General features: G+C 27.2%; 2 protein-coding genes across 6 annotated transcripts; one reads left to right on the top strand and one right to left on the bottom strand.

Annotated features, from left to right (window-relative positions):
• The first annotated feature begins 327 nt into the window (after nt 1–327).
• On the top strand, nt 328–9,884 carry LOC122852306 (chromodomain-helicase-DNA-binding protein Mi-2 homolog). Of its 5 annotated transcripts, none has more exons than XM_044152033.1 (7): nt 328–1,154; nt 2,532–2,623; nt 2,707–3,663; nt 3,760–3,913; nt 4,156–7,115; nt 7,203–7,294; nt 7,400–9,884. In XM_044152033.1, exons 1-7 carry the CDS (start codon nt 1,118–1,120, stop codon nt 9,234–9,236), a joined length of 6,129 nt encoding a protein of 2,042 aa, XP_044007968.1. In that variant the 5' UTR covers nt 328–1,117; the 3' UTR covers nt 9,237–9,884. The 5 variants fall into 5 exon arrangements, with proteins under 5 accessions (XP_044007968.1, XP_044007965.1, XP_044007966.1 ...); XM_044152030.1 differs by having other exon boundaries at nt 3,760–3,922; XM_044152031.1 differs by having other exon boundaries at nt 2,710–3,663; nt 3,760–3,922; nt 7,397–9,447.
• On the bottom strand, nt 9,491–11,567 carry LOC122852312 (prefoldin subunit 1). The gene is made up of 2 exons (XM_044152039.1): nt 11,469–11,567; nt 9,491–11,386 (listed from the first exon to the last, which is right to left on the bottom strand). Exon 2 carries the CDS (start codon nt 11,305–11,307, stop codon nt 10,924–10,926), a length of 384 nt encoding a protein of 127 aa, XP_044007974.1. The 5' UTR covers nt 11,308–11,386; nt 11,469–11,567; the 3' UTR covers nt 9,491–10,923.
• Between the last annotated feature and the right edge of the window lie 3,624 nt (nt 11,568–15,191).

Here is a 15,191-nt window from a genome sequence, read left to right as displayed (position 1 = left end):
ATTTTAATAATAGAAAAAAAAAAAACAAAAATTGACAGTTAAAACAATTTGTAAATTTTAATTTTTTTTTGAAAATACAAAATTAAAATGTACATAGCTGCCAAAAAAAAATAAAAGTCTCTTATTATATACATAAAAGAAAACAAATAATTGTAAAACAAAAAATCATTGATTGTATGTATGTTAATATTTAATAATTATGATGATGAAAAATTTAACTAATTTTTAAAAAAATTTTCAGATAAAATATTTGCCGGGCGTGGAAGATTGCAAAGGGGGGTATGAAGGGTGATACAAGAGGAAAAAGAGATTATAAAGTAGGTAGCTTGATCCCTTGTTGGCACTTGTCATGGGGAGGGAGAAGTGGAACCATCGTGGCATAAATATACATGGTTGTAATCTGTAATATCGTGATCAGTGATTGAGACAGTTGGAGGCAGTTGGAGGTCAACGTTTACCAAAAAGATAAAGCCAATAAAATCTAATTGTGCTTTCCTATCAAATCAAGTGATATATGTACATCTAAGCAAGCAAAAAAATAATAACAACAATAGCTAAACGAAAGTTGTGTCAAAGAAGAAAAAAAAAAAAAAAAAAAACAAAAAAAAGTGAGAGGAGGGGATTTGAAAAGGAGCACAGTGTGTTGGGTCAAGGGTCATTCGGCGGCGTGGCGTTGGGGCATTCACTGTAACCGGATTCACCCGAATTTATCCGAACTTATAAAAAATATATACATCATTTACAAAATAGTACATAGACACATAGTACATATGTAACTAAAAAAAAAAAAAAAAAAGCCAAAGGTAAACGCCACAAACTGCCGCAAAACGACGAAAAATTAACGTCGCTACTGTCGTTTTTTTTAATAGTAAAGCCGTGAACTCTACATATATTGGGGAAGCGTGAGTGAGCGTGATCGTGAGCGTGAAATAAAAAAATACTCCATTTTCAATACATACCCAATATATTCAGTGTGCAAGTAACGCCGTTAATGTCGCATTTACCCGCGGTTTTTATCCACGTTCGTTGTTGAAAGAAGAAAAAAAAAGAAAAAAAAGTTTTTTTTTATGGTTCATATATTGTGAATTTTACATTAATTTAATAAAAATAATTGACAATGGCATCTGACGATGAAGTTGATGAAAATTATGGTGGTAAGTAATATATATTTTATATACATTAACGTGATAAATTTGTTGCCGGAAAAAAAAATAGTTATGACAAGAACAAAAAAAAAAGTGTCGAGATGTGTCTTGGAGTCCGGTAAGACTGTTGCGGGACACGCAGGGGAGGACGCGCGCTTTTCGTACGATGGCTGCCATGTCAATTGGCCCTGGGATTTTTCATTATATATTTCAACAGTTGGAAAATTAATTTTTTATCATTATTTTGTTATCTTTACTTGTTGGTATATTTATTTAATATCAATAGCATCAATTAAATTAGTACATTTTTCCTCAATATAATTTATTCAATTTTTTTTTATTTTTTTTTTATATATTTTTCTTTAATCCTTTTATTGTTATTATTATTATTTTATTATTATTATTATTATTATCATCTTTTTTTGTACGTTGTCAAATTATAACCAAATGATAGCTTCAATATTATATTTTTTATTTACAATTTTAAGCATGTAAAGTTTTAAATTTTTAAGTCAAATATTTGTTTATTTATTATTTATTTGACATAGATAGATATTTTTTTTTTTTTTTAAATTTATTTATTTAAACTCGGTACATGTTTTATTATATGCTCTTTTTTGCAATTTTTATATACCAGAATTTTCATGCATTTTAGTGGTATTGCAAGGTCAGCAATCATTCCCTTTCTTTTTACATGAAAATTTTTTTTTTTTTCATTTCATGAATGCTGGCTCTTTACTGATCTTTTTTGTTGTTGATGGATTTTTTTTTTTAAATATTTATGTATTTGGTATAATGTATTAATGGAGATACATAAAACGTAATAATTATTAAGAACGTTTTTATAGATAATTTTAGAAAAATATTAGGGAAAAAAAAAAAGATGAAAAATTTTAATTATTTATATCAAAATATTATCATGTTGTTCATTGTATTCATCTAATTTTTTTTACTCTGTAAAATCTTGTTGAATTCAATGTAAAAAAATGAGTTAAAGTTTGTTTGTTAATTTTGAGTAACCTAATTTGACGCTTACGAAAAAAAAAAAAAAAAAAATACCTATTTACGAAGTAAAAAAAAAATTAGCTGACAAGGAGAATGTATGGTTGTATTCGCCCTTCAGGAAAATGGCGGCCGTACACTTGCACAAAGCACCCATGAAACGCGGATTAGTTCAAAAACGATATTTTGCAGAAATTATTATTATTTTTATTATGAAATAAGAAGAAGAAGAGAGAAAAAAAATTAAAAAAAAAAAAACTATGATTTTTCTAGAAATAACTTGTTATGAAAATATGTTTTGAATTACAAAATACATAATGTTTAATTAATGCATCATTAAATTGAGATTTATTATTAAATATAAATTTTTTTAATAATTTACAGGAGAAGAGGATGTTGATGAAACAGCTGCAACAGTAGCAAATGTAAATCCACCATTAGATGGTTCATCTGATGCTGAAGATCCACAAAGACTTGTAAGTATAAAATATTTAAAATTTATTAGCAATTAATAATGTTTATGAATTTATGTATAAATTTTATTTTATTTTTTTTCGAGAAGGAAGATGATGATTATGAGCCAGAAGAACGAAAAAAGAAAAAAGGCAAAAAAAGGAAAGCTAGAAGTGAGGATAAAAAAGGAAAAAAAAAGAAGAAAAAGAAAAAATCTGATTCTGGTGATGAAAGTGATTATGGTGGAGGAGGTGTTGGTGGTACTGGTGAAGTTGCTGATGGTGCTGGTGAAGATAGTGATTATGGTAGTAATCGTAAAAGTAGAAAATCATCATCACGTAAATCATCAAGTCATAATACATCAACAACACAAAGTCAAGAACCAGCAACTGGAATGCCAACAATTGAAGAAGTTTGTAGTACATTTGATTTAACTGATGTACAAATTGATTATAGTGATGCTGATTTTCAAAATTTAACAACATATAAATTATTTCAACAACATGTTAGACCTTTATTGGCTAAAGAAAATCCAAAAGTACCAATGTCTAAATTAATGATGTTAGTTGCTGCTAAATGGCGTGATTTTTCTGAATTAAATCCACATACACAAGGTGATGCTGATGTATCAACAGCAAATGTTGATGAAGAAAGTAGAGGTGTTAGATCAAATCGTGGTGCACCAGTACAAGAAGCTGATGAAGATGATGATGATGATGAAGATAGTGATCGTAAACGTAAATCACGTGGTTCACGTGCTAAAAAAGGAAAAAAAGCATCAAAAGTACCAACACTTAAAATTAAATTAGGCAAAAGAAAACGTGGAAGTTCTGATGAAGAAGCTGAAGGTAGTACTGCTGGTACTGATCGTGATTCTGATATGGAATTTGAACAAATGTTAGCTGATGCTGAGGATCCAGTTGAAGATGCAACTAAAGTTGAAGATAATGCACCAGAAGTACCAGCTGAACCACCAATACGTAGAAAGGCCAAAACAAAGATTGGTAATAAAACTAAAAAGAAAAAAACAAAAAAAACAGCATCTAAATTTCCAGATGGCGAGGAAAGTATATTTATTTATAAATTTAGTATATCTACATTAATATAATATATAAATAATAATTTTATATTTAATTAATTTTTGTTTCTCAATAAACAGACTGATCATCAAGATTATTGTGAAGTTTGTCAACAAGGTGGTGAAATAATACTTTGTGATACATGCCCAAGAGCATATCATTTAGTTTGTCTTGAGCCAGAATTAGAAGAAACACCTGAAGGAAAATGGAGCTGTCCACACTGCGAAGGCGAAGGTATAACAGGTACCTTAGATAAAAAATCCTTTCCCAAAATCCACTCCTCTAGATTGATTATGTGTCATTCTATGTGTGGAAGAAAAGGATCCATTATTATTTACATTTATATTTATATTGTTATTATTAAACCATTTTTATTTTATATTTTTGAATGAAAATGTGTGTATGATATAACAATAATTAATAATAATTAATAATTAATACTGTTATGATGATTAATATTTAATTTATATTTAAAGGTGCTGCTGATGATGATGATGAACACATGGAATTTTGTCGAGTGTGTAAGGACGGTGGTGAATTACTATGTTGTGATAGTTGTACAAGTGCATATCACACTCATTGTTTAAATCCTCCATTAACAGAAATACCAGAAGGTTCATGGAAATGTCCAAGATGTTCATGTCCACCAATAATGGCTAAAGTATCAAAAATATTAACATGGAGATGGAAAGAAATAACAGATGAATCATCTGATGAACCATCAACAAGTAAAACACCACCAAAAACACGTAAAATACGTGAATTTTTTGTTAAATGGGCTGATATGTCATATTGGCATTGTGATTGGATAACTGAATTACAACTTGATGTATTTCATCCACTTATGTTTAGAAATTATTCAAGAAAATATGATATGGATGAACCACCAAAACTTGAAGAACCACTTGATGAAAGTGATAGTCGTGTTAAACGTTTAAGAGATCATGATGGTGGTCATAATCGTGATGAATATAATCTTGAAGAAAGATTTTATCGTTATGGTGTACGTCCAGAATGGTTAGTTGTACATCGTGTTATTAATCATCGTCTTCAACGTGATGGTAGAGCAACATATTTAGTTAAATGGCGTGAATTAGGATATGATTTAGCAACATGGGAAGATGAACATGAAGATATACCTGGTTTAAAACAAGCTATTGATTATTATTCTGATTTACGTGCAGCAAATTCACTTGAAGGTACAACATCAAGAAAAGGTAAAAAAGGTAAAGGTAAAAAATCTAAAACACGTGAACTTATTGATGATGAAGAAAGAGTACCAAAAAGATATACACCACCACCAGATAAACCAACAACTGATTTAAAAAAAAAATATGAAAGACAACCAGATTATTTAGAAATAACTGGTATGCAACTTCATCCATATCAATTAGAGGGTCTTAATTGGTTACGTTATTCATGGGGTCAAGGGATTGATACAATTCTTGCTGATGAAATGGGTCTTGGTAAAACAATTCAAACAATAACATTTTTATATTCATTATATAAAGAGGGACATTGTAAAGGACCATTTTTAGTATCAGTACCATTATCAACAATTATTAATTGGGAACGTGAATTTGAAACATGGGCACCTGATTTTTATTGTGTAACATATGTTGGTGATAAAGATTCACGTATTGTTATACGTGAAAATGAAATGTCATTTGAAGAAGGTGCTGTACGTGGTGGACGTGCATCAAAAATACGTTCATCACAAATTAAATTTAATGTATTATTAACAAGTTATGAACTTGTATCAATTGATTCAGCATGTTTAGGCTCCATTGATTGGGCTGTATTAGTTGTTGATGAAGCACATAGATTAAAATCAAATCAATCAAAATTTTTTAGATTATTGGCATCATATAATATTGCATATAAATTATTATTAACTGGTACACCATTACAAAATAATCTTGAAGAATTATTTCATTTATTAAATTTTCTTTGTCGTGATAAATTTAATGATTTATCAACATTTCAAAATGAATTTGCTGATATATCTAAAGAAGAACAAGTTAAAAAATTACATGAAATGTTAGGACCACATATGTTACGTCGTTTAAAAGCTGATGTATTAAAAAATATGCCAAGTAAATCAGAATTTATTGTACGTGTTGAATTATCACCAATGCAAAAAAAATATTATAAATATATTTTAACAAGAAATTTCGAAGCATTAAATCCCAAGGGTGGTGGACAACAAGTATCATTATTAAATATTATGATGGATTTAAAAAAATGTTGTAATCATCCATATTTATTTCCTGCAGCTTCACAAGAAGCACCAACTGGACCAAATGGTAATTATGAAACAACAGCATTAATTAAAGCTGCTGGTAAACTTGTATTATTAAGTACAATGTTAACAAAATTACGTTTAGATGGTCATCGTGTATTAATATTTTCACAAATGACAAAAATGTTAGATATACTTGAAGATTATCTTGAGGGTGAAGGTTATAAATATGAAAGAATTGATGGTAATATAACTGGTACACAACGCCAAGAAGCTATTGATAGATTTAATGCACCTGGTGCACAACAATTTGTATTTTTATTATCAACACGTGCTGGTGGTCTTGGTATTAATTTAGCAACAGCAGATACTGTGATAATTTATGATTCTGATTGGAATCCACATAATGATATACAAGCATTTTCACGTGCTCATCGTATTGGACAAGCAAATAAAGTTATGATATATCGTTTTGTAACACGTAATTCAGTTGAAGAACGTGTTACACAAGTTGCTAAAAGAAAAATGATGCTTACACATTTAGTTGTTAGACCTGGTATGGGTGGTAAAGGTTCAAATTTTTCAAAACAAGAACTTGATGATATATTACGTTTTGGTACTGAAGAATTATTTAAAGAAGAAGAAGGTAAAGAAGATGAAGCTATTCATTATGATGAAAAAGCTGTTGCTGAATTATTAGATCGTAGTAAAGAAGGAATTGAACAAAAAGAAAATTGGGCAAATGAATATTTAAGTTCATTTAAAGTTGCATCATATGTTACTAAAGAAGGTGAAATTGAAGAAGAAGCTGATACTGAAATTATTAAACAAGAAGCTGAAAATACTGATCCAGCATATTGGATTAAATTATTAAGACATCATTATGAACAACAACAAGAAGATATTGCTAGAACACTTGGCAAAGGTAAACGTGTTAGAAAACAAATTAATTATAGTGATGGTGGTGTTACTGGTGATCAAGGTGCACGTGATGATCAACCATGGCAAGAAAATTTGTCTGATTATAATAGTGATTTTAGTGCACCAAGTGATGATGATAAAGAGGATGACGATTTTGATGAAAAAGGTGATGGAGATTTATTATCAAGACGTAGTAGACGTCGTCTTGAAAGACGTGATGAAAAAGATAGACCATTACCACCACTTTTAGCAAGAGTCAATGGAAATATGGAGGTAATAATTTATTTTTCATTTATCTATTTTATTTTATTTTATATATTTGAAATTTTTTAAAATGTTTGTTGTTTATTTTAATTATAGGTACTTGGATTTAATGCCAGACAAAGAAAAGCATTTTTAAATGCAATAATGAGATATGGAATGCCACCACAAGATGCATTTAATTCACAATGGTAAGTTGACAGGATTAATTTAGCTTTAAGTTAACTTAAAAATTAGATAAAACATGATATTCTAGTCAGAGCGAGAATTATAGTCTGGACTGCTTATATCTGTAGGTTGGTGCGAGACCTCAGGGGAAAATCCGAAAAGAACTTCAAGGCCTACGTTTCATTATTTATGCGTCATCTTTGTGAACCTGGTGCTGATAATGCTGAAACATTTGCTGATGGTGTACCACGTGAGGGTTTAAGTCGTCAACATGTATTAACAAGAATTGGTGTCATGTCATTGATACGTAAAAAAGTACAAGAATTTGAACATATTAATGGATATTATTCAATGCCTGAAATGATTCGTAAACCAGTTGAGCCTGTTAAAAATGATGGTACAGCAACAATAGCAGCTGTAGCAGCTGGAACAACAATAACAACAGTTACTGGTGATGCTGCATCAACAGCTACTGCTACAACAACAACTGCTTCTGGTGCTGCTAATAGTAATGCAACTACAACAGTTACAAATGCCGTTAGTCCGACAACAGTAGCAACAACAACAACAACTGTCGTTGCCACAGATGGTACAACAACAACTACAACAACAGCAGCAACAGAAACAGCAGGAGAAACAACAACAACAACTGCAACAGCAGAAACAACAACTACTAGTAGTACTACTACATCTCCAACTACTGTTACATCACCATCAGAAACAACAAATACAACTGAAACTGAATCAAAATCTATAAGTTCTGAGTCTACTGATGATAAAGAAATTAAAGAAGATGATAAAGAAAAAGAAAAAGAAAAATTAGATATTAAAGAAATAAAAGATGAATCAAAAGATACTAAAGAAATATCTGAAATTGTTAATGATAAACAAAAAGACAATGAAGAAGAAAAAATAACAGAAAATGAAAATTCTGATAAAGATAAAGAACCAGTTGATCTTAAAACTGAAAAACCAATAACAACACCAGCAGAAACAACAATAACTCTAATAAAAAATGATGAAAAATCTGATAATGAAACAAAGCCAAAGGTTGAAAATGATGAGGAAGTTGTTATTGTCAAAGATGATGAAGAAGATGCTGAAAATAAAGATACAAAAGATACAAAAGATAAAGATAGCAAAGATAATGAAGTTGATATTAAACCAAAACGTAAATTTATGTTTAATATTGCTGATGGTGGTTTTACTGAATTACATACATTATGGTTAAATGAAGAAAAAGCTGCAGTGCCAGGACGTGAATATGAAATATGGCATAGAAGACATGATTATTGGTTACTTGCTGGTATTGTAACACATGGTTATGGACGTTGGCAAGATATACAAAATGATATTAGATTTGCAATAATAAATGAACCATTTAAAATGGATGTTGGTAAAGGTAATTTTTTGGAAATTAAAAATAAATTTCTTGCAAGACGTTTTAAATTATTAGAACAAGCACTTGTTATTGAAGAACAATTAAGAAGAGCAGCATATCTTAATTTAACACAAGATCCAAATCATCCAGCAATGAGTCTTAATGCAAGATTTGCTGAAGTTGAATGTCTTGCTGAATCACATCAACATCTTAGTAAAGAATCACTTGCTGGTAATAAACCAGCAAATGCTGTACTACATAAAGTATTGAATCAATTGGAAGAACTTTTATCAGATATGAAATCTGATGTTAGTCGTTTACCAGCAACATTAGCACGTATACCACCAGTTGCACAACGTTTACAAATGTCTGAACGTTCAATTCTCAGTCGTCTTGCTGCAACAGCACCTGGTGGTGCAACAACACCAACTGGTCAAGCTGCATTATTAGCACAACAATTTCCAGCTGGTTTTTCTGGTGGACAATTACCAGCATCATTTGCTGGTGCAGCTAATTTTAGCAATTTCAGGCCACAGTTCTCGGTACCGGGACAACCCCCACAGGGTTTTACAGGTTCGAAATGACTTAATAATCCAATCAACAAAATGAATTAAAATGTCATTGTTATTATTATTATCATCATCCATCAAATAATGCTGCTACCTGACTAAAAAAAAAACAAAAAAAAAATATTATTTTATTATTAATATTATTAATATTATTATTATAATTATAATTATTATTCTGATAAATTTCCAGTCTAGTATGAACCTGTGTATTGTTTTTTTTTTTTTTTTTTTTATCGTTTTTATTTTATTTTTTTTTTTTTGCGTGCAGCATTTTCAATTAAAAAAAAAAATGATGACTCTGAAAAATATATTCAGAAAATTAATAAGTGTATGTGTCATAAACAAAACTCTTGACAAAATTAAAAAGTTTTTTTTTTTTCTTTTTTTATGATTATTTTTTAATTGAATATAAGATGAACGAATGATTTTTCTTTTGTGCGATTTGTAATATTATTTTTTTCGTGAGAATCACATTAGATTAGTTGATTTTTCACTTTTAAAAACCTAAGATTTAAAACAAAAAAAAAAAAATGATAAAAATTGATACACGTAATAATACGTAACAATAAAAAAAAAAAAAAATTACACTTCTCTGTATTTATTATCTGTACATTTGGCGTACCATATAAAAAACAAAAAAAAAAAAAACATTTTGTATTTAAAGCATGTCGACATTTGAAAAAAAAAAAAATCCAATATGGTCCTTATCTTTTTTATTTGATAACGACAATTTATTGTAATCAGATGAAATCAATAACGCTTAGTTGACCATTATTATTAAGAAGATAAATTTATTTAACAAAAAAAAAATATGCATTTAATTTGATGCAAGAATTATAGGTAATTCAAAATGCATTGTTCGTATAATTTATTTGATTTATATATTTTTTTTTTTTTCATCTATTGCAGCAAATAGATTAAATGTTCGATGCATAAAAGTACAATTACTTTAATTTTTCTTTCTTTAATTTTTCATTGAGCTGATAATAATGATTTTATACAATAAAAACAAATTAAATAAATATAAAATAAAATTGACTGTTATTTGATGAATTTTATTAGCATTTGATAATAGAAGTTTAAAACTTCAATTTATTTATCATTTTTACAAATATAATTAACAAAAATCTAATGGAGTAGTTGATGAATCACTAAAATATATTAAATAAGTAAAAATTTGTAAAATTAATGTGCTCAATTTGATTAGTTTTTCGTTATTTTTTTTTTGTGTATTATCAATAATTTACAGCCAGTTTTGTGTACTGACTAAAAATTGTCATATTTTTAAAACTGCATTAACAATCATACACATTCTTCACCTTTTTATCTTTGTTTATTTTCTATTAACAAAAAAAAAACTTATGTAAGATTTATTTATTTATTTTTTATATACAAAAATGAATAAATACATTTTCTCTTTGCTCTGTGGATGTTTTTTTGAAGATATTTATTAAAGATATTATTATATGTAATGAAAAAAAAGGACAAAATGATTTTTTTAAATTTTATTATAACTGAATAATTATTGTTAAATTAAATTTAAAAAAAAAAAACATTACATTTATTATTATGATAATGATTTATTGTTGTTATTTGAAAGACAAAATAATGTGAAAATGTAAATGATCAAGAATTTTGTCTGACTGTTTGTCTGTCCTTTTATGGTAACAGTTGACAGATCAAAAAATTATTGATGATTTAATTAGCTTGTTTTAACATTATTTTGTCGTTGATTAACCATTTCTCTGATATTATTTTTACTCTCTTTTAAATTACGTTCAAGATAAGCTTTATTATTTTCCAATGCTGTTATTTTTTCTTCAGCAGTTTTCATTTTTGTTTCCAAGCCATTTTTAATACTGGTTATGTCATCCAGCATAAACATTCTACCGACCAATTCATATGTTTTGTTATTTGTATTTAAACCACTTATTTCTTTAATTGTTAATTCAGCACGTTGTTTTGTACGTTTGTAACCATCAATTTGTATATCAGCAAGACGTACTTTTTGTGATGTGTCAACAACTTTTCCTTGTAATTCGGCGAATGCTTTTTTTAATTCATCATCTTGTGTATTTGCTGCCATTTTTTTTTTTTTTTTTTGTTGATTTGGATTAATAAACAGTTGTTATTTGGTATGAGCTATCAAAATGTTGGAATATAATCTAAAATTAATGATAATTGTTTAAATTAACAATTTATTTGATTATTGATATTGTTTATTATTTAACTGTATTTAACGCTTACCTATTATTTTGTATTGTTTTTTTAGAGTGTAAATCCACAGTTAGACATGCGGTTAGACTCTGATGCATCCACGCTCTCCCGGATTTTTTAGATATCAACGAAAAACGAAGAAAACTGTACACCGACGTGAAAAATATATCGAGCATATTGACATTCGACCTTATCGACATAAAAATAAAAAGTGGTGGCGAATGTATTTTTTTGAAATTCCTGATGCTGAAGTTTGTTTCCTATGAAAATGATTCTTGTAATTTAACTGCGATGGAAAAATAATCTTGAGAATTAATAAGCCAATAATGTTTACCTATTTATTTTAAATTTCCCTAATTGATTCTGACCATTCGTTGAATTGTTCCGGAGAAAAAATTAAATTCGTAACGGGAACATTTTCCTGAAATTTTTAAGATACCTCTTTAACTCTTCTATATCCCTGCTACCCTACATAAATTTTTCATTCAAAGTTTAAAAAAAAATTTATTAAAATTAAGAAATGAAAAAAAAACAGAATACCTCTTGGCCTATTCTATATCCCTGATACCCCAAATTTATTTTTCCATTTAAAATTCAAGAGATATTTAATACAAATTTGAATTTGAAAAAAAACAGAATACCTTCTTGCCTATTCTATATTCCTGATACCCCAAATTTATTTTTGTATTCAAAATTAAAAAAAAACCAATACAAATTTGAATTTAAAAAAAAAAAGAATACCTCTTTGCCTATTCTATATTCCTGTTACCCCAAATTTATTTTTCCATTGAAAATTTGAAAAAAAACCAATACAAATTTGAATTTAAAAAAAAACAGAATACCTCTTTGCCCATTCTATATTCCTGTTACCCCAAATTTATTTTTCCATTCGAAATTCAAAAGATATTCAATATAAATTTGAATTTGAAGAAAAACAGAATACCTTCTTGCCTATTCTATATTCCTGATACCCCAAATTTATTTTCCTATTCGAAATTTAAAAAAAAACCAATACGAATTTGAATTTAAAAAAAAACAGAATACCTTCTTGCCTATTCTATATTCCTGTTACCCCAATTTTATTTTTCTATTCAAAATTTAAAAAAAAAACAATACAAATTTGAATTTAAAAAAAAACAGAATACCTCTTTGCCTATTCTATATTCCTGTTACCCCAAATTTATTTTTCCATTAAAAATTTAAAAAAAAAACAATACAAATTTGAATTTAAAAAAAAACAGAATACCTCTTTGCCTATTCTATATTCCTGTTACCCCAAATTTATTTTTCTATGCAAAATTTAAAAAAAATCCAATACAAATTTGAATTAAAAAAAAAACAGAATACCTTCTCGCCTATTCTATATTCCTGTTACCCCAAATTAATTTTTCCATTTAAAGTTTCAAAAAAAAACCAATAAAGATTTGAATTTAAAAAAAAACAGAATACCTCTTTGCCTATTCTATATTCCTGTTACCCCAAATTTATTTTTCCATTTAAAATTGAAGAGATATTTAATACAAATTTGAATTTAAAAAAAAACAGACTACCTCTTTGCCTATTCTATATTTCTAATACTTCAAATTTATTTTTCTATTCAAAATTTAAAAAAAAACCAATACAAATTTGAATTTAAAAAAAAACAGAATACCTCTTTGCCTATTCTATATTCCTGTTACCCCAAATTTATTTTTCCATTCAAAATTCAAAAGATATTCAATATAAATTTGAATTTGAAAAAAAACAGAATACCTTCTTGCCTATTCTATATTCCTGATACCCCAAATTTATTTTTGTATTCAAAATTAAAAAAAAACCAATACAAATTTGAATTTAAAAAAAAAAAGAATACCTCTTTGCCTATTCTATATTCCTGTTACCCCAAATTTATTTTTCCATTCAAAATTTGAAAAAAAACCAATACAAATTTGAATTTAAAAAAAAACAGAATACCTCTTTGCCTATTCTATATTCCTGTTACCCCAAATTTATTTTTCCATTCAAAATTCAAAAGATATTCAATATAAATTTAAATTTGAAAAAAAAACAGAATACCTTCTTGCCTATTCTATATTCCTGATACCCCAAATTTATTTTCCTATTCGAAATTTAAAAAAAAACCAATACGAATTTGAATTTAAAAAAAAACAGAATACCTTCTTGCCTATTATATATTCCTGTTACCCCAATTTTATTTTTCTATTCAAAATTTAAAAAAAAAACAATACAAATTTAAATTTAAAAAAAAACAGAATACCTCTTTGCCTATTCTATATTCCTGTTACCCCAAATTTATTTTTCCATTAAAAATTTAAAAAAAAAACAATACAAATTTGAATTTAAAAAAAAACAGAATACCTCTTTGCCTATTCTATATTCCTGTTACCCCAAATTTATTTTTCTATTCAAAATTTAAAAAATAACCAATACGAATTTGAATTAAAAAAAAAACAGAATACCTTCTTGCCTATTCTATATTCCTGTTACCCCAAATTTATTTTTCCATTCAAAATTTAAAAAAAAACCAATACAAATTTGAATTTGAAAAAAAACAGAATACCTCTTGGCTTATTCTATATCCCTGATACCGCAAATTTATTTTTCCATTTAAAATTCAAGAGTCATTTAATACAAATTTGAATTTAAAAAAAAACAGAATACCTCTTTGCCTATTCTATATTCCTGATACCCCGAATTTATTTTTCTATTCAAAATTTTAAAAAAAACCAATAAAGATTTGAACTTAAAAAAAAACAGAATACCTCTTTCCCTATTCTATATTCCTGTTACCCCAAATTTATTTTTCCATTCAAAATTTAAAAAAAAACCAATACGAATTTGAATTTAAAAAAAAACAGAATACCTCTTGGCCTATTCTATATTCCTGTTACCCCAAATTTAATTTTTCATTCGAAATTCGAAAGATATTCAATGCAAATTTGAATTTAAAAAAAAACAGAATACCTCTTTGCCTATTTTATATTCCTGTTACCCGAAATTTATTTTTCCATTCAAAATTCAAAAGATATTCAATATAAATTTAAATTTGAAAAAAAAACAGAAAACCTTCTTGCCTATTCTATATTCCTGATAGCCCAAATTTATTTTCCTATTCAAAATTTAGAAAAAAACCAATACGAATTTGAATTTTAAAAAAAACAGAATACCTCTTTGCCTCTTCTATATTCCTGTTACCCCAAATTTATTTTTCCATTCAAAATTTAAAAAAAAACCAATACGAATTTGAATTTTAAAAAAAACAGAATACCTCTTGGCTTATTCTATATTCCTGTTACCCCAAATTTAATTTTTCATTCGAAATTCGAAAGATTATCAATGCAAATTTGAATTTAAAAAAAAAACAGAATACTTCTTTGCCTATTCTATATTCCTGTTACCCCAAATTTATTTTTCTATTCGAAATTTAAAAAAAAACCAATAAAGATTTGAATTTAAAAAAAAAACAGAATACCTCTTGGCTTATTCTATATCCCTGATACCCCAAATTTATTTTTCCATTTAAAATTCAAGAGATATTTAATACAAATTTGAATTTAAAAAAAAACAGAATACCTCTTTGCCTATTCTATATTCCTGTTACCCCAAATTTATTTTTCCATTGAAAATTTGAAAAAAAACCAATACAAATTTGAATTTAAAAAAAAACAGAATACCTCTTTGCCTATTCTATATTCCTGTTACCCGAAATTTATTTTTCCATTCAAAATTTAAAAAATTTAAAAAAGAATATTC

This window comes from Aphidius gifuensis, linkage group LG3, assembly GCF_014905175.1.
Source record: "Aphidius gifuensis isolate YNYX2018 linkage group LG3, ASM1490517v1, whole genome shotgun sequence".
Taxonomy (NCBI): Eukaryota; Metazoa; Arthropoda; class Insecta; order Hymenoptera; family Braconidae; genus Aphidius; species Aphidius gifuensis.
The sequence above is the reverse complement of the archived record's forward strand: the minus strand, read 5'-3'. Positions and strand labels throughout refer to the sequence as shown.

What these genes read in the sequence shown, in the direction of transcription:
- LOC122852306 (XM_044152029.1), top strand. Translation starts at nt 1,118, where the DNA reads ATGGCATCTGACGATGAAGTTGATGAAAATTATGGTG. An exon ending in AGTTGATGAAAATTATGGTG is followed by an intron (nt 1,155 to 2,531) that starts GTAAGTAATATA and finishes AATAATTTACAG; the next exon opens with GAGAAGAGGATGTTGATGAA. An exon ending in CGAAGGCGAAGGTATAACAG is followed by an intron (nt 3,923 to 4,155) that starts GTACCTTAGATA and finishes TTATATTTAAAG; the next exon opens with GTGCTGCTGATGATGATGAT.
- LOC122852312 (XM_044152039.1), bottom strand. Translation starts at nt 11,307, where the DNA reads ATGGCAGCAAATACACAAGATGATGAATTAAAAAAAGCATTCGCCGAA.